This window comes from Protopterus annectens, chromosome 3.part0, assembly GCF_019279795.1.
Source record: "Protopterus annectens isolate FY-2018-M chromosome 3.part0, PAN1.0, whole genome shotgun sequence".
Lineage (NCBI taxonomy): Eukaryota > Metazoa > Chordata > Ceratodontiformes > Protopteridae > Protopterus > Protopterus annectens.
The window spans coordinates 1993584859-1993604529 of record NC_056731.1 but is presented as its reverse complement, the minus strand read 5'-3'; the positions used below and the strand labels follow the sequence as shown (position 1 = coordinate 1993604529).

Genomic DNA, 19671 nt, shown 5'->3' with positions numbered 1-19671 from the left:
GGCTGACCCCAAACCAAATAAAAGGAAACTCCCAAGGTCAGTATTAAAGAAAACCAATTTTTCCTCTACAGGCACTTCAGGGGATGTGTCCTCTTCTTATACTGACTCTGAATTAGCAGTAGGTATAACCTCACCTACACCAAAACAGACTAATACCAGTACAGATTTCCCTTTAGGAAAAATCAGTCACGGAGGGGGGGGGGGACGTAAACACAAGAAATGTGACAAATGTGGAGACTTTACTCCAAATCCTGAGCAACAAGTAGAACATAATAATGTACTCAATATTTCATCTTATGCTCTTACCGCTGTACAAATTGACCTTCTTAATAAAGGCCTAAATTTTGTGCCAGCTTTCTTTGTTGCTGAAAATGATTTTGTCAGATTTATACTCTTTTGGTAGAACATTGAACTTAAAACTATTTTTTGATAAAAATAATGATTCTTGTTCTGTTGAACAGGCATTTCATTTTCAAAGATCGAACTTCATGCCACTCATACATCCTGTGGTACAATTATTTTTACATAATGCTCTCAAAGATCTGCATACTTATCATGGTGAAATACAGAACAAACCTCATAACCTCTGAAAGATTCAACAAAGGGCACAGATGGAACTTAAGTCTAATACCAACATAGTCATTGTAACAGCAGACAAGGGGGGAGCTATTGAGGTGATGGACTTTGATACATATAATAATGAGGCTTTGCAAGAACTCAACAAACATTTATATTATATGTCTATGCCATTGGACCCACCTATACATTTAAACACCAGATAAATGATTTCATTCACAATGCTGTGGATGAAGGGGTTATATCCAACAAAACTGCAAAACACCTCATGATAAAAGATCCCAAAAGGCAACATTTTTATTTGTTACCTAAAATTCACAATTCTTTAACCAATTCTCCGGGTAGACCGATTGTTTCTGTTAGGGGATCACTGACTGAACCACTGGCTGTTTTTTTGACTCAATATTTGAAACCTCTGCTGCCTCTAGTGAGATCTAGAATATGTGATACCACTGAATTTTTACAAATACTATCTGATGCTCAGGTAGAATCACATTGGTTCCTTTGTACACTGGATGTGGCCTCTCTATATACCAATATTCCCCACTGGGCTGGCCTTTTGGCCATTGAGTATTGGCTGGGAGTTGCCGAATTATATCCCCCAGGATTTAATACTTTGTTAATATTCATGACGGAACATGTTTTGACCAAAAATGTTTTTAACTACCAGGACAAATGCTTTCTGCAAACTAAGGGGATGGCAATGGGGGCATCCTTTGCCCCTATTTATGCCAATTTATTTATGGCTTATAGAACATCTTATATATGATCCCCTACACAATCCATTTTTGCCAAAAATGGACATCTGGCACCAATATTTGGATGACTGTTGGCTTATATGGAAGGCTGATGTGAGTATTTACTGGAATTTGTTGACTAACTCAATGGGAATAAATGAGGTATTGAGTTCAGATGTACACAAGATCTTAACCACATTACTTTTTTGGATGTCTTAGTTACCAAGAATGTGGATGGCACTTGGGACACACAGGCGTTTCATAAATTCCCTGAATATAACTCACTTCTACATGTGACCAGTCATCATCCGCCACATGTCATTCGTAATATACCAAAATCTGAATTCATGAGAGTGAAGCACATTTGTTCTGGTAGTGACAAACACAATTATTATAAAGCTGATATGGTCAGGAGGTTTAAGGAATGTGGATATAAACACGGGGTAATCACTATGGCTTGCAGGGAGGTTAGTGGTATGGCCAGACAGGAACTGTTACAATACCAACATAAATCCACAAATGAGTCAGCCCCTATCAGAATGATCACTACATATGGACGCAACACCAATATTTTTGTGAGGTAGTACAGGAAAATTGGAACATTCTGTTGGTCGATGAGAAAATTAGGACTCTGATTGATGACTGGTGCCGATTTGGCTTTAGGAGAGGTAGGACCCTGGCGTCCCACTTCAATCACTACAAGGTGGGTACCCAGGTAGCCGTTCCATTTCAACAATCTACACTTTTGGGTAATACACTGCAGGGATGTTTCAGTTGCGGTCATTGTGTTCATTGCAACAGGTTTAACCAAACAAAAACTTTTAGCAGCCGCAATACCAGTCAAGTATATGATATAAAATTTTTTGCCAACTGCTCATCAGATTGGATTATATACCTTGCCACTTGTACATGCTCGGCTTTCTATGTGGGCCAAACATCTAGGCCAGTTAAATTTAGGATTAGTAAACACATGAGTGACATCACACTTAAAAAGCAGACAAATGCATTATATAAGCATGTTGCCAAACATACCTCTGCAACTTTCAGATTTACGGTCATTGACATTATTAAGGGAGACAGAAAAATAAGAGTGGCTGGCACAACATATTGAACAATAAAGAAAAAAGATGGATAATTAAGTTGGGGGGGTCTAATTCCTCCAGGATTAAATGAATTGTTGCAAACAACCAATGATTTTCTTTCTATATGGGTGTGTATATAAGGAGTGTCTTGTTATTTCTATGGTTACACTGAGGAAGGCTTGAAACTAATGCCGAAACCGGTCTGTTTGTGATAACTTTATAATAAAAGTTACACTTTTATACATCTTGGTGCTGGCTATTTTGTTTGGATCACTGTCTCTTTAAGCTGTGCACTGCTGTATTTGCAGGGGAACATTCTGGACTGCCTTGTCTACCAAAACAACATGATTATTAGAAAATATGTTTGTTATTTGGATTTCTGAAAGTCAATCCTCAGATTATAATTATGACATTTTTATTTCAGGCATCATGCAAGGCATCAATAACATTTTGCCACTATTGTGTAATGACCAATTTCTTTTGGCTACTGGTGGAAGCTCTTTATCTGAATTCACTTTTGATGGCATCATTTCCACATGGGAAAAAATATTTCTGGTGGTTTGTTCTTCTTGGCTGGGGTACGTACCGAGAATTTACTTCAATGTACAATGCATAATTCCTGTAAAGAAGTGCTAACATTTGAATTAAAGAGGGTGAAAAGGAACTTAAAAATGAGTAGAATGTATTTTATCCATTACTTAATGCCAACATATTCAGCAGCAGAGCATAATGTAAGAAAATAATGAAACCGGTAGTTTCATAGATATTCCAAGGTCACTGGGTCTCATGACCGTTCGTGCCTTGACAGTACCCTACTCAGGGAGCACCTCCTTTCTCTGGGACAGCCATGCTGGTCAATCCTGGAGAAAATTTGTGGATACTCATCCAGTTATCTAGTTTGTGTTTAAAGGAAGATAGTGAGTCATATTGCTTAACATGGAGAGGACGTTTGTTCTTGAAGTTTGGGAAGAGCTGAGCTATAAACCTGTCCATCCATCATATTTTATTTATCTGGTGATGAAAAATTAGGTCTGTAGTTCTAGTATTGGTGGAGTTATTATACTTGTCGAAAAACAAGAAGTCCAGGGCAATCAGTTCTCTAATGACATGGTAAGTGAGGCAGAAATCTCTCCTCAAAAGTCTATGAGAGATTAAATAAATAATACAGCTTCCAGCCTCCCTTTACAGATCAAGAACTTTAAGCCTGTGATCTTTTTTATTAAGAACTTGTCGGGTCTTTCTAATTGTTTGTTGTGCTTAATGTAATGCATCTTAAAGGGGCATTGTAATCAATAATTGGTTTAATCAGTGCTGAGAATAAGGGAGTTATTACCTCTTTAGAAATTGATGATATTCCTTTGGCAATTAGCTGGGCAAAATAAAGACACTTTGTGAAAACCATTGTTAAATGATGTACAAAAAGGATGGGACTATCAACCCAAATTCCTAAGTCCCTACTGCGTTTTCATTTTGAAGAGGTGTTATTGTATGATGAGGGGAAAGGGTCGTCTACAAAAAGTGATGACACTGCACACTTTTGAATTTAGTTTGAGACCATTTTAGTATACCAAGAGTTTACTAGGAAGTCCTCATTCTGGAAAGTTTGAACGTTTATAGAGTGACTTAACAACAACCCCAGTTTGCAGTCGTCTGCAAACTATGCCAGTCAGAGGTCTTGGCTTTCTGCTTGGAGATCTGAGAAGTAAATACCACAAAAGAAAAGGTCCCAGCACTGACCAGAAAGGGACACTGCTGGTCACGTTCATGCTTTCTAATGAGACACCAGCAACTCACACACTGTGGGTTTTGTCTTTTAGCCAGTTTGCTATCCATTTTACCACATATGAGTTCATTTTTGAAGCATTTAGCTTTTGTATGAGGCCAACATGTGGAATGGTATCAAAGGCCTTGGCCAGATCAAGAAACACCACAGGCACTGTGTGGTCACCATCTACAGCCTCTGCAACCATTTCAAAGAAATTCTAATAGGATTATTGATACCACAGTTTGAGGACAGTAATACATGTACCATGGCTTTGCATATGAAGTGTGTAAGGATGATGAGTCTGTAGTTACCCAAATCATTTGTAAGGTCACTGTTATGGAGGGATATCACCATTGGAAGAAAAACTGTAGCCAAACTTAAACTGTTTGAGGAGTAAGTATACAAGGGCATATTTAATGCATTAATTAAGCAACCAGGTATATCCTCAGGTCCCAGGAAGGAAGTATTTTTGGTCTTGGCTAGCACTTTCACTAAATGATCTTTAGAGATAATTGTGGAAGAAAGAGATTCTGATATTTCAGGGCTTTAACTAGAAATCTCAGTGGTGAAGTTGGCAGTAAATACGTTTGAAACTGCATTGTAATATCAGTTGGGTCAGAATAGGAGGCCTGGTTATGAGTAAGTTCTCAGTAATGTAAGGTATTATTTTTTTAGTTTTCTAACATAACTAGAGAAGAATTTATACTTAGCATTGGCTTCTGGAACCAAAATAAGTTCATGGCGTCCTTTAGTGGGCCTGATCAGTCCTCACAACTGTCATTATTTTGGAAGAATGTTCCCATTTTTAGATCTGATTTATCCCTGCAGATGATATACCTATTTTTGAAGGTATGTCCCTATTTCCAGGCTTGATTTACCCCATCACCCAATTTTCTGACCCCACCCCCTTCCATTACATATGATTTTTGAAGCTGTCTAGTACACAGAAAATCATACAATATTATGAACATACTAGAAGCATAAATTATTAAAGGAAAGAGTGCACACATTTTACATTTCCCCTTTTCAGAAGCAAAATAAATGACCATGTGTGTTACAATTTTGCAATACAATGCATTAACCTCTACAGATTTTACGCTGTCATCTTGATAATTTGCTTATATTTTTCCACCATTTTGTCACCCTATTTTTAAACGTGTCTCTGAGTAGAGTCTTGTATTCCTACTGGAAGTGGGAAGAGTTGCATACTAATTGGTATTCAGATTTTATGCTAATTAGTTTTCAAGGACCTTTGTACCTACTTTTCATGTCTCCAGATTGAGAGGTATGGGCCTGATAGTGTTCTTCTGTTTATTTATTTAATCATTTATTAATTGTAATGTTTTGATGTTATCCTTGAGAAAATGGATTTTTGATCTGCTAAGTAACTTAGGGGGTATTTTTAATTTTGTTGTATACTTTATTCAATGACAGTGGACTACTATACATTTTTCTAAATGGGAGCAGACTTTCATAGTTTAGCTTGCTACTTTTTTGAGATCTGAGGAGGTGCAGTCTTAAGTGAATTTCAATATTTTGTCACATGATAGGTTGAGATTGGCATGTCTGTAGTTCTTAAATTCAGTGGCATTTGCTGTAGGAGATTTGGGGAGTTTAAAGGAAAAGGCTACATGCTTATGGTTAAACTTCAGAGGAGAAGGAGATGCCAGGAGAGTAGCACCACTGCAACAACAACTATATTTCTAAAAATCAGGACATGAATGTTATGCCTTCTAGTAGGCTGATTCACCAGCTGCTTAAGGGAAGTTTTGTGTGTCACGTCTAGGAATGTTTAGGCATATCCTACATTGGAGATGTAGGTGTCCCAGTTTATTGTAGGGTAGTTAAATTCACCCAAAATAAGGGAGGTTTTGCTAGAAGGGAGATTATTTAGAACAATGAGGAATCTTATGTGGTCATCTGATGACAAAGAAGGCATTCTGTAGCAAGATATTACTTGATAATTAATCCTACCTAGATTGATCTGTCATTCAATAAGTTCAGTTTGTGAGTCCCTAGGATCCGCCTGGAGGTAATGTATTCCATGACAAATATGGAGACTTTACCACAGCTGCCATTGGGCTTGAAGGCATAAAGACACAAAAAGGGCAAAACCCTGGTATAGAAGGAGTGCTCTCTTTACACGCAAAGCAAGTTTTCTTAACTATACAGACATGGACAGTTTCTAAATGCAGGCATATCTCAGGATCAGGAATTTATTGTTTAGCCTTCTGGTATTAAGGATAGCCACCTTAACGTGATTTGATTCTGGGAGTAATACGCTAGTTTTGTTGGAATGTCCTTCACCTGGAATCTGCATAAAAAAGGCACTAGTGGCTCTAGGTGATCTGGGCACATTGATTAATGTTGACAAAAAATGATCATTGGTATTTGTCTGGGAAAAGTGGGTGGAGTAACTGACCCACTACATCCTATGTCAGGGACCTATACTAATGGTGGGAGGGGGTCTATGAGCTCCTACTTGCCAGTGTGTGCCCACCATAAAAGCTCAGCAGCCCTGGGTCAATAAGCTACTGGCTGGTTGATGTCTAGTCGCCCAGCTTGGGTTACCTGGGATAGCTGTGGTGAGCAAGAGCTGGAAGTAAACCCAATCAATCTGCCAAACATGAACTTAGGACTTAGGTTCCCTGACAGGATGCTGATTGGAAGGGTTACATGATGATAAGGAGTAGGCTGGACATCCTGTGTATCCATGCGGTAAGACAGAAGGGCAGTGCAGCAAAGCCACTTGGCTTGGGTCTACTACTCAAGGGAGGACAGACTAGAAAAGGAGATGGAATTATGGTAAGGGAGTGGCTTCAGAAGGCAGTGAGGGATGAAATCATAGTTAATGACATACTTGTGGCAATCAGACTCCAGTATAATGATAGGGCAGTATTCATAATCTCAGTCTATGCCCCACAGCAAGGCTGTGATAGTGAGGAAAAGAGTGCATTCAGATAGCAGAAGCAGGTACTACTAGATAAAACAGATCAACATGAGTTTGTTTTGATTATGCTGGGCTTAAATGCACATACAGGGAAAGACAGAATAGGATATGAAAAATGGGTCAACTTGACTGGGCCAACAGTAATAAAAGAGATCATTCTAGATTTCAGTCTAGAAAAGAGTTTGATGTTGGCCAACACATAATTTAGCAAGAACAACAGTCAAAAGATCAGATGCAAGAGTGGCCAGCATGCAATTCAGTTAAACTTCCTCCAAGGACAGAAAGGGCATTGGGGTAGAATCAGCAACTGCAAAATCAAGCCCAGTGAAATTCAACCCACTGCATAAACTACTGGTTCCTACATTCATCTTCAGTAGTGGTCAGAGAAGACTCTAAGGTTAACATAGATCAGGCCAAAGACCTGGAAGTTGACTGAAAAGAAAGTAAAGGAGTTCAAGGAATTATTCATGGTTTAAAAAACTTCACATATAAACCCAAACCCATGCAACAAGAATGGATTTGAAACAATTTTATCCACTTCATGGTGTGGCTTTCCAAATCCTCAGCTTGACCTCTCAGAAAATGAGACAAGATGATTAGGTGTTACTACTTATTTCAAAAAGGCATCAGAGCATTTCAGGCAGAACAGAAGCTAGGCATACTAGACTTATTCTTTAGTAGTTGTTTTGTGCCTTATGGACTCTAAAAAGTAAGTAGTCTAAAGTAGTGTTTTTCCTGTTAAGAACTACTAACATAATTTGTTTGCACTGACCTGGTTCGTAGCTCACATGCAGCTAGAAGACCCCCCCCCATTTACACAATTAGAAGTGCTAGGAAAATCCCTCTTGGCTCTACCCGTAACATTTGGTGAATAACTCTAGTATTCCCCCCAGTGCTGACTTTACACTGATAGACTTTCCAGTGATTTTAATGTTTGTTACTTTTAGCACTACTTTAGCTATATCAAATCTCTATAATCTCTGGTTTAACCGTAGCACCCATTCTGGGACTGTCACTCTTTTGAAACTCTAGGTTTTTGGCTTTATGTATTCAAGATTTACCTATTTAGTTCTCTACAGATTGTTTTTTTTTTGGCTGCACACCTCTCTATCGTGGGTTGGCTCGTTCCATTCCACCCTCCCAGTTCCCAACCACCCCCACTACTCATACTTTTATATTTTAAGGACACTGCCCACTTTCTCAAAACACCAATCAGATAACCCATTAATTACTTCCATTCCTCCACCCAGCCTCCAGAATGCTTGCCCTTAAAATACTATAGCCTTTAGCAACACTACACCCTCCTCTCCAGCTATTCTGTTCCTTCTTAAACTACACATTTCCATCTCTACACACCTATTATCCTTCTCAAACCTACCATCATAACTAGCAATGTTTCTTGTATCCTATTTAACCACTCTGTTAATAATCCTTACAGTTGCTACGACACTGTTTGTCTCAAGCGCCTGTACATTATTACACATCAAAAACCTCTACCACCTTTCACCAATCTAAACAATGTAATTTTTCAAACATCTCCCTCAATTATTTCTCTATACCCTTCCCTATCTCTCAACTCCCAAACTTTTTAGCACAAAAAATAGCAAACCCTACCTTATCCTTCTTTTATTCACCTGATGTAAAAACAAAATACACTATACTCATATCTAATCTCTGTAGTACTACAAAGTGGAGACATTCATCCTAACCCATGGCATTCAACTAACCATAACACCAGAATATGTCCTAAGAACCTAAATATGACAATGGTTAACCTCAGAAGTCAATGCAACAAAATATCCCCACTACATGCCTGGATAGACCAAAACAACCCGCACATACTAGCCTTAATAGAATCCTGGTCAAACCCTAACATAAAAGGCTCTGAAGTAACACCATCCAATTTTGCCATAGCTATAAGACAGATGTCAAAAGAAAGGTGGTGGGGTAGCCCTGCTTTATCCTAATACATTTAGCATAACATCTTACAATAACAAAATCCCTAATTTCTCTCATGCTGAAATGCTCATACCCTTCTTAAACCTTAACAGAACCAAATGAATCTGCACCATAGTAGTATATATTCCTACACAACAAAATATACATGCCCTTGAAAATATACTATCCTGGACCTCCAAAACAATCAAACATGAGACTATCATCCTGGGAGATGTAAACATAGATTGACAAATTATTGCCCCCAAATAGGATCAAACTCTATGGATTTTCGCAACTCATCAAAAGACCCACTAGGTACAATAAAGACTTTACTTAGCAATTTACACTAGACTGGATCCATGTATTACATTCAACCAATTTTTCCTCTGCAGGCTCCCTTTCTAATCCCCTCAGTGACCATCTCCCTGGATTTGGCATTAGAACTAACACACACCAACCTAAAAAACACAATCGACAATTTGTCCGAAACCTAACAGATTTTAGCCAAGACAAACTCAATGTTCTACTTATGAAAATAAATTGGACACCCCTAAAACGTCTTCCTCTCAATGAAGCAGGGCTAAATTTCAATACCACTTTTCTACGTATACTCGATACTCTAGCCCCTGTACGCACTAAAAGAATTACAATGAATACAGCTCCATGGTTAACCAAAACATGCAAAAACATTATGAAACAAAGGGACATAGCCTGGGATATCTGGAAGCAAAATAAAAGGAATACAAATGTCATTTGCTTCAGACAACTCCGCAACAATGTAAAAAAAGTAGTGAACAAAGATAAGCAATCATACTACTCCCACCTTCAACTTGAACTTAAAATCAACCCCAGAAATTCCTGGTCTTCTATATCAACTTTACTTAACCCAGATTTGAACAAAGAACATTGTCCAACACCAGATGCCCCTCCATCCCAAGTCACTGAAGAATTCAACAAACACTTTATAAAATCTATAGCCAACCTACTGTCAAACACCTCCAACACCAGACCCTCCCCCTCTACGTCCATTCCCACCATCAATAATATCTCTTCATCTAGCGCTGATCCTCTCCACTATAACAGCCATAAACACCACACTCATAACTTAACCACTTTCTTATTTCAACCCATACGTACAACTATCATAAAAAGACTATTGCAAAAACTAAAACCCTGCTCCACCTCAGCCGATAGCCTTCCACCCCAATACCTTAAACTAGCTGCTGACTCCATTGCATACCCAGTCTGTATCCTAATCAATAAATCTATATCAGAATCACTAGTTCCTAGCATATGGAAAATGTCTCATATCATCACCATCTATAAAGGAGGAAATTCCACAGAACTTGCCAGTTTCCATCCCATATCAATTGTATCTGCCATTTCCAAAATTCTAGACAGATGGATCCACCAACAGCTAATGCAATACCTACTGCAAAATAACCTACATACACCGACTCAGCATGGTCTCTGTCCAGACCACAGCACATCCACAGCTCTACTATCCTTTACTGACATGCTGAATATGGCTAGAGAAAGAAGAAACTATTTATCTGCAGTATTTCTTCTCCTCTCTAAAGCTTTTGATGCTGTTTCTCACTCCGTACGTCTGGACAGACACTCCAACATAAGCTTTTCCCATTCCACAATACAGTGGTTTCATAGTTACCTACATGACTGGAAAGAAGCCGTAAAATGGTTAAATGAACTCTCCCCCTTTCTCCATAACCTTACAGGAGTCCCACAAGACTCCATCCTTGGCTGTCTACTGTTTAATATATTTACAAATAACCTACACAGTTCCTCATCCCCTGGAACTCTAATACAATATACAGATGATTCCACTATTACCTGCACCTCTTGCACACTTCTTCAACTACTCTCCAACACACAAAAGACTTTTACTGCCATCAAAACATGGCTTACTAACACTCAACTATTCCTTAATCCTTAAAAAAAAAAAAAAAAAAAAAAAAAAAAAAAAAAAAAAACTTCTCTTCCACCCAAAAAACACACTTCTAATCAATTCAAGATAAATTCAACAGACAATACAATTATTGAAATAGTCCAGCACACCAAACTGCTTGGAGTCATTATTGATAATCAACTGAAATTTGACCTCCACATCCAGGAAAATATTAAGAAAACTCACCAGAAATTAGGAATTCTCTATAGATATAAACACTTCCTAAGTACTTCAACTAAAGTCAGTCTAGCTAAAACCTTCCTGCTCCCCTCCCAACTATATGGTACCACCATTCTTACCAACTTACAGATCTTCATTAGATTCAGAATAGAACAGTGTACAACAAAGTGGCAAAGTTTGCCACTAACTCCAAATTCCACACACATCACTGTACACCACTGCATGGCCTTAACTCCCTAACCACCTCCACTGTATCCAACTAGTAGTTGTATACAACTTAATCTAGAAACCCTCAGCCTGCCCTTCTCTGAGCAACTTAGTCAAACTCTACCACCAAACATAATTCTATGGTCTGTGGACAAAAACTTCTAACCATCTGCAACCCCTCAATAAAACCAGGACAGTGTCTCTACTCTTACTCTGTCACAAAGGTTTGGAACACTCTCCCCCTAGCTACTAGATCAATTCCCAGCCTAGCAGTCTTCAAAACGTCATTAAAACAACATGTAAATAATGCATGGCTGTGCACCTGCACTGCTCAGGGCTAATGTCACCTTTTAGTATATCTTTTATGCTCCGTTTACTCCACAACTTAATCCTCTTCTAGTAAATCTGAAGAACTCACCTTAAGCAATACTAACAAAAACTGCTCATCTTAAAAAGCAAGTCTCTCCTATCACCTTTTCTTAGACTTCTCCCTGCTCTAGTAACAATCACTAGTTTATGTAATCTGGCTCATTATTTCCAGTCAAAAATTCATATATTATACTGTTTTACTTGTTAATTACTCACTGTTCTTGTTAAACTTATGTGATATCTGCCTGTTTTTATCTCACACTGTGGAACTGTATGTCTGTGTTTGTTATTGAAGTGATGTGATATTGGCTTATTTTGTGTCACAGGAATTTGAAACACCTATTTTCTTTACCATGCAATATATGTGTGCTATGTTTCTACTTCTATGTCTGAATTTGGAGCTTTTCTCCCCGGGCCTCTGCTGAAAATGGGTTCTCCTCTACCCAGTTGGACTATCCCAGTAAACACGTCAAATAAATAAATAAAAATAAATTATTCAAGGCTCTACTACCTCAGAAACAAGAGGAAATAGGTGGAGTTGAAGAAGAATGGTGGTATCTCAAAACAGCATATGTGAGGACTACGGAAGAGATGTGTGGCCAAGCCAGGTATATGACAATAAGGTACATAAACAAAACTGGTTGTGGAATGCAGAAGTCCAAGATGTCATAAAAAGAAAGAAAGGAGTGCAAGAAAAAAGTGCGAGATAGAAAAGACGGACCAGGCAAAGAAGGGATACTGGCTGGCAAACAAAGAGGCTAAACGAGCATTTGTAATAGCAAAGAAAATGGCATCAGAGACGCTCTTCCATCCAGCTTCTAGAAAGTGACACATTAGATGGCACAAAAAACTCAGGTTGCAAGGCAAAGACAGAAAAATAAAGAAAATAGTCGTTAGACTTCCTTCATATGGGATGCCTGCAACAACCTACTCACCAGTCCACAGCATATCAAAGCCAAATAGGAGAACTTCCAGAAGTTTCTGAATGAAAAAAAAAAAAACAGAAGTTGTACTGCCCCAGACACAGCATAAAAGAAAATGAGACGTCCACACTAGAAGAAGTAAGAACAGCACTAAAGAAAATGAAGCTGGGGACATTCACAACTGTGGGCAATATGGAGGTATCAAACTCCTGTCACACTGCATACAAGTTCTGGAGAGAGTGGCTGATAAACAAATATGCAGAGTAGTTGAAAATGAAATGGGAAATGAGCAGTCCAGATTCAGATCAGGATGCAACACAACTGACCTGAGGTTTGCACTGAGACAGATAGTTGAAAAGAAGCTAGAGAAAAGGAAAGAGTTCACCCAGGCATTCCTAGACTTGGAGAAAGCATATGATGAGGTCCCACAATAGCTGATTTGGTCAGTCCTGTGATGGTTCAAACTCCTGGAAGTGTTGGTAGAATTAGTGATGATTATGTACAAGGACCTAATGACACAAATACAGACAGTGTTCAGACTCATAGAGGGATTCCCAGTGGGAGTGGATGTGCATCAGGGATCAGTTCTGAGCCCTCTGCTGTTCATACGGGTGATGGACTACATTAGCAAACAAGTTGTGAGGGACAGATCACAAAGCTACTGGATGCAGACAATGTAGCACTACATGAAAGCTGTGAACATAAACATCAAATGATTGGTGAATGGAATGCATAACGGAAGGCACACAGAATGAAACTGAGTACTGCTAAGACAGCTGTAACAGCAGTAAAAGGGCGAAATCAGAAGAAGCTGCTAATTGAGATATAAAAGAAAATAGTGGAACAGGACAACAGCTTCAATTATCTGAAATGAGGAAGTCAAAGCTAGAATCAGAAGGGCTGAAGCCAACTGGCATAGAGTGTCATGAGCAGTGTCTGACAAAAGAATGGCAAAGAAGCTGAAAAGTAAGGTGCACAAAACAATGTTTTGAAAACATTGGGGTGATAGGTACTAGTGTATGGTACAGCAATTAGGTCAGTGCAGACAGAGCAGTTGAGAAAGCTAGAGGTGATAGAGATGAAGTGCCTGAGATGGGTGGTAGGATGTAAACTGTGGAACAGATGAAGAAATCAGGACATCAGGGCAGAAGTCCCACTAACTTCAATAGCAGAGAAGGTCAAAAAGAACAGACTACAGTATTTTTGGCACTTGTGCAGGAAAGAAGACTATCTGGTGAAGAAGATTTGAGACAGACAGGAAGTAGGCAAGAGGAAATGAGGGCATCTATCAAACAGATGGATGGACTGTGTGAGTGAAAACCTGCAACAGTTAGGCATGAATGTTGAAGAAGGTAGGAGAGTGACACTGAATCAACAGATGGCAACAGTTGATATGACACCCCAACCCCATGTAGAAAATGGGGAAAAAAAAGGTTTGATTATAATGAAGCTGCAGTCTTTTCCTAATAAGTGAATGCCTTGAAAAGCAAGGTGCAGACCATCCTTAGAAAAGCAAGCTGGACTGTCAGACATCACATCCAATGTTGACACATTCTGGATCCCCCTAGAATGACATCAGCTATTTAAGCAGTTCATAGGTTCATAGGTTGGTACTAGGCTATCGGCCCTAGGGCCTATACAAGCCAAGCCATAACAATTCCCTGGCTATTTCTTCCTACAGTATTTACTTCCCTGGAGTCCTGTCTAGTAGGGCGACTGATGTGATCCCTGGGGGTAATTTCCTATCTCCCATCCAATCATCAAGGTTCCTTATGAAGAGGGCCAAAGAGGCACTCTGCTTGACATGTATGGGCAGTCTATTCCAGAGTCTGGGGAGTCTCTGGGTCAGGAACCTATCCCTCCAGCATGTTTTGTTCATTGTGATGACAAGGTTTAGATCCCTGGAGCATGTGTCTCTGAGGGACTGGGATTTCTTTAAGTGTAGCATGTCCAACATCTCTGGGTTTGACATGGCCTTGTATGTTAAGCAGAGATCACCTCTGAGTAGACGATCTGCGACAGAGTATAGGTGGAGTTTTTTAGACTGTCAGCATTAGGCATCTGCTTTAGGCCTGTGACTCTTTTGATGAGGTATTTTTGCGGCCTTTCCAGTTATTACAGATGTCTTGAGAGATACATACCAAATGGGGCATTGTATTCTATAATGGTCGAATGAGGGATGAGTACAGTGGGACAATAACCTCCTTTTTTCTGGATGAAAAGCTCTTAGTGATAAGGTGTGCCACATAGAAGGATTTCCTGACTGTTGTGGCGATGTGGTTATCAAAGGTGAGACCACTGTCTACCTGCGTCCCTAAGTCTCTTATCACACTTTTAGGGTTTAGTGTACTGTCACCTATGTGGTAATTCATGGGTATATGTTTTTTTCCCAAAGGGGATAACTATACACTTCTTGGCACTGAGCTTGAGCCCATGGCTCTAGCACCAAGCATCTGTTTCTGTAAGGCCCTTTTGTAGAATATCCACATCATTTGGGGATTCAATAATGGCTCCCTGTTTGCAGTCATCTGCGAAGTTTGTTAGCCAGAGTCCCTTAGTGTTGGCCTGTTCTTCAGAGATGTAGATGACAAACAAGAGTGGTCCCACCAAAACTGCATGGAGGTCTAGTATTTGAAGGTTGCCAATATCTTCAGCCTGGGATGTCGTCTGGTTCCATGTTTAATGTCATTCTGTTATAATTTATAACATATCATGTTTTGCACTGAACTTAGCAATTTACTTAGATATAATGTGATAGTTATGTTATAGAAGTACTCTAAAACAAATAATCAAATATACAGTTATACTTGTATACACATATATTTTTACATGACTTTCTGATATTTATTTGCAATCAGTAGTTATTTTTAATTTTTGTATTGTTTCTGTATTTCTTTAAAATCAGAAACATTTATCAAAATATATTTATGTTTGTTATTACGTTATAAAGTAACAAAGGTACTGAATGAATAAAAAGCCTATCAAAAATGTATTCCCACATGCTTTCCCACTTAATTTTCAATACTCCCACAGGTTTATGCTGCTTAAATGCTATTTCAACTAGATTATGACTGAATTACTAAACAAAGGTGCAGAGAAAATGTAAGTAAGGGTATTTTTATAATTATTTTTATAAGCTTTATGAACTCTTCTAACCCATTGCAGGGTATGACCTGTATGTAGTACCGCATTTTTCATGCAAATAGTTTTTTGGGTGCTATGCAAATAGTTTTGTTCAATGAGACAGTAGTTATCATTTCTGTCTTACATTGTCGGGTGCCATGGTTCAGGTCTAGCTGAAATGCCTTGTGAATAGACTTTGCATGATATGACTAGTCTCTGCTTCCTTCTGCATTCCATAGTTGCAATGGAAGGTAGAATTCTGTTATTTTGTGTGTCTTTGGTGTGTGTGTGTGTGTGTGTGTGTGTGTGTGTGTGTGTGTGTTATGTGTATATATATATATATATATATATATATATATATATATATATATATATATATGGAATCACTACTAAATACCGAATGCCCAAAATTCCGACGCTTAAAACATCGAGACCACATGCCCGAAACCCCAAAATACTGAATATTTAAAACCGCAAAATTCAAAATCGCAAAACTTACACAACCGAACAGCACACACACACACACACACACACACACACACACACACACACACACACACACACACACACACACACACACACACACACACCTTCCTCCCACAACCAAACAATGCATCCCACACTAGACATAGGCTGCACCCCCCTCACCCCCCACAACCCCCCACTTTATTATTCTAACTCCGAGATCGTACAAACAGGCACACAAGGCAAACTCACACCCACACATTGCAGTCCCTCACACACACACACACCACAGTCAGAACACACACTTACAAACACTACACCCCTTACAAACACACTTACGCACACATACTTACCTGAACCGCAACACCAGAAGCGCTAATGCAAAAGCCCTTAACATCGGGATTTTGCATTTTGCGCTTCTGGTCTTTTGGTAATGCGGGGTTTAGGTCATCTGGTCTCTGTGTTTTCAGCATCAGGATTTTGACCATTCGGTATTCTGTAGTGATCCCATATATATATATTTCTGTGTCTGTGTGTGTGTGTGTGTGTGTCTGTGTGCATATGTGCATATATATATATATATATATATATATATATATATATATATATATATATATATATATATATATCCCCTTCAGAAGCTCAAAGTTTAAAAAAACTTCGAACTTCAAATGGCCAAGACCAGAAGATCGAAGTTTTGAAACTTTGAACGTTTTGAATGGAGATCGCTGTATAGCATGGAACGGGATATTTTCAGTTTTCTTTATTGTAGTGTTATCTCAGGGTTTGTATATTTTTTTAGCAGGGGGTGTGGGGGGGCACATCTCCCCACATGGGAGGGTGCAAGGGGGCTTGCCCCTCTGCAAAAATGTAAAAAAAATGTGTTTTTATTTTTTATTTTATTTTTGAAGTTATAAAACTTTGATTTTCTGGTCTTGGACGTTTGAAGTTTTGAAAGTTCGAGCTTTAGAATATGCACTCAAGGTACACATAATAGATTAGGACTGCAATAATTATTATCCCATTTTTAACCACCTGAAGATGAAGTCACTCTTGAGCAGGTATTCTTGGCAACAAACAGAGGGATGGAGGGCTACCATGTTTCACAACTTCAAGTGAGATTAGAAGCATAATAATACATCACTAATATTTTATTATTTTGCCATCCATTGCACAAATGAGTGGCCCATCAGTGCCTGCCATTGTGCAGAGGCTGTGACACATGATAAGTGGTTTGGGCATCAGTTCCCTGCCATTTTTCCTGAGATCTTCGAAGGTGGGACAATCATTGTTGGAGAAGGGACAGGTAGTGCTCCTTTTAAAGTGCAGGGGTGGTGTGAGGAGGAGTCCAAGATTTTTCTAGACATTCTCCATAAGTGTTACAGCCATAGTGTTACAGCCGTAGGCTCACAAATGCCTAGAACAGTTTGGCCAAAGCTGTCACCTATGGTACTGGCATCCTTCACAGGCTCACCAGTGCAGTTTCCACTACAGTGACTTGAGCTGATGCAAGCCTGCTTGGCCAATGGGAGGCTGACGTTAAGATTCAGTCATCATCTCCGTACTGTAAGTGTACCATCTTATGGCTTAAGAAATGAACCTGCCTCTGCATGCCACCATCCAGTTTCTCATCATGTCCTGTGTATGTTGGTAGCTCCTGCAGGGCTTGAAAGGAATAGGGACATACCAAGGGGCAAACTGGAATGCCTGAGAGAGTTGTAACCATTAAAACTAAGTCTGTATAACTTTGATACAGCAGTACCAAATCTGTAAGTAATGGCATAGCTTAGGGACAGTAATATGACTGTGCAGTGTTAGTAATGTACTTCTGCATGCCTTCTGCTCTACAGGTGGAAATGTGGGCCGTGATGTTAAGTTGATGTTAAGTCTATGTTCACTGAGATTGTTAGGATAGCTGGAGGTTCAGTCACTGAACTGGCCCACCCCAGAAAAAGTTCTGTTGTCATGGTACTTTACCTGTCATCCCAGTAAAGTCCACATATTTAATACCCGTAAGTAATAGTAGTTTGCTGGTATTATACAATATACAATGGATGTATCTGTCCATTGTCTATCTCCTGTGATGGATGTATTTATTGTGTGGTCAGCATGTTTATTATGTACATGTCCAGTTTTGTAATTGTTAAAACTCATATCATCACTGGCTACAAGCACAGAAGTATCTCCTGCCAGTATTATTCTCTTATGTCATGTGGAGATGGCTTTTGGCTTAGCCCCTCCGCTATACAGCCATGTGATGATGTAACATGATATGGCCTTGGATCTGTGCTGCAGCTGCAATGAGGAGCTGCTCATCACACACAATGGCTTGGCTGCATGCAGAGGTAATATAGGTAGGTAATATGCACTGAGGCTCTTTGTGCATGCAGTGCAAACAATGTTGGCTTGGCCACAATTACAGATGCATAATTTCTGAATCCATGGAAGTGTCTTCTGCATAACACTCAGAATACTTTACTAACATTTTATTTATGTTAAAACCCAGCCGATGCCCATAAACATTAAGGTGCCTGCAAAATATCCAAACTAACATCCAAATCAAAGGGTAAAATGGTCACTAAGACAAACCATTCAGTAAAATCTGCAAGAAAAAAATAGCCAAGCCAGAGTTTTCATTGTGGGACACCTTAGACCTCCTGTAATGGTTTAAAGACCCTGTGTTTCTGAAGTATAGGAAAACTATCTGCTTATGCTGTGCTGATGAGGTCAGTAAAAAGGCTGAATCATACATGACCACAGCTAGTGGGGTTTGACTTTATTGGTCTGAGTGTAACAATAAAGACTTAAAAAGTAGAAGCGTCATTGACATTTATAAGTCATGTAGCTGAAACACTGGTATCCTTAAGGGGTCATAGGTTCATAGATAGGTACTAGGCTATTGGCCCTAGAGCCTATATAAGCCTAGCCAAATGGTACCCTGGCTTTTGACACCCAAGAAAATTATTTTCCTGTGTCCCTGTCAAGCAGAGCTACAGAAGTGATCCTCGGGGTGAATTTCCTATCTCCCATCCAATCATCAAGATTTTTCTTGAAGAGTGCTAATGAGGAGCTTTGTTTGATATAGGCAGGTAGTTTGTTTCAGAGCATGGGAAGTCTCTGGGACAGGAATCTATCCCTCCAGCATGTTCTGTTTATTGCGGTGACAAGGTTTAGGTCCCTAGAACATGTAGCAGTGAGGGATTGGGATTTCTTTACATGGAGCATGTCCAACAGCTCTGGGTTTGACATATCTTTGTATGTTAGGTAGAGATCGCCTCTGAGTAGGCGATATGCGACAGAGTAAAGCTGGAGTTTTTTGAGAAGGTCTGCGTAGGGCATCTGTTTGAGGCTGGTAATCCTCTTTGTGAAGTATTTCTGTGGCCTTTCCAG

The 19671-nt window shown here is 39.3% G+C and overlaps 1 protein-coding gene across 1 annotated transcript in view; it reads left to right on the top strand.

Moving 5' to 3' along the window:
* LOC122797239 (growth hormone-releasing hormone receptor-like) overlaps nucleotides 1-19671 on the top strand; it is a 549995-nt gene that overhangs the window by 357480 nt on the left and 172844 nt on the right. Inside the window, exon 6 of the mRNA XM_044066087.1 lies at nucleotides 2820-2973. Within this exon, the coding sequence (XP_043922022.1) occupies nucleotides 2820-2973 (154 nt within the window). The remainder of the gene's footprint in view (nucleotides 1-2819; nucleotides 2974-19671) is intronic.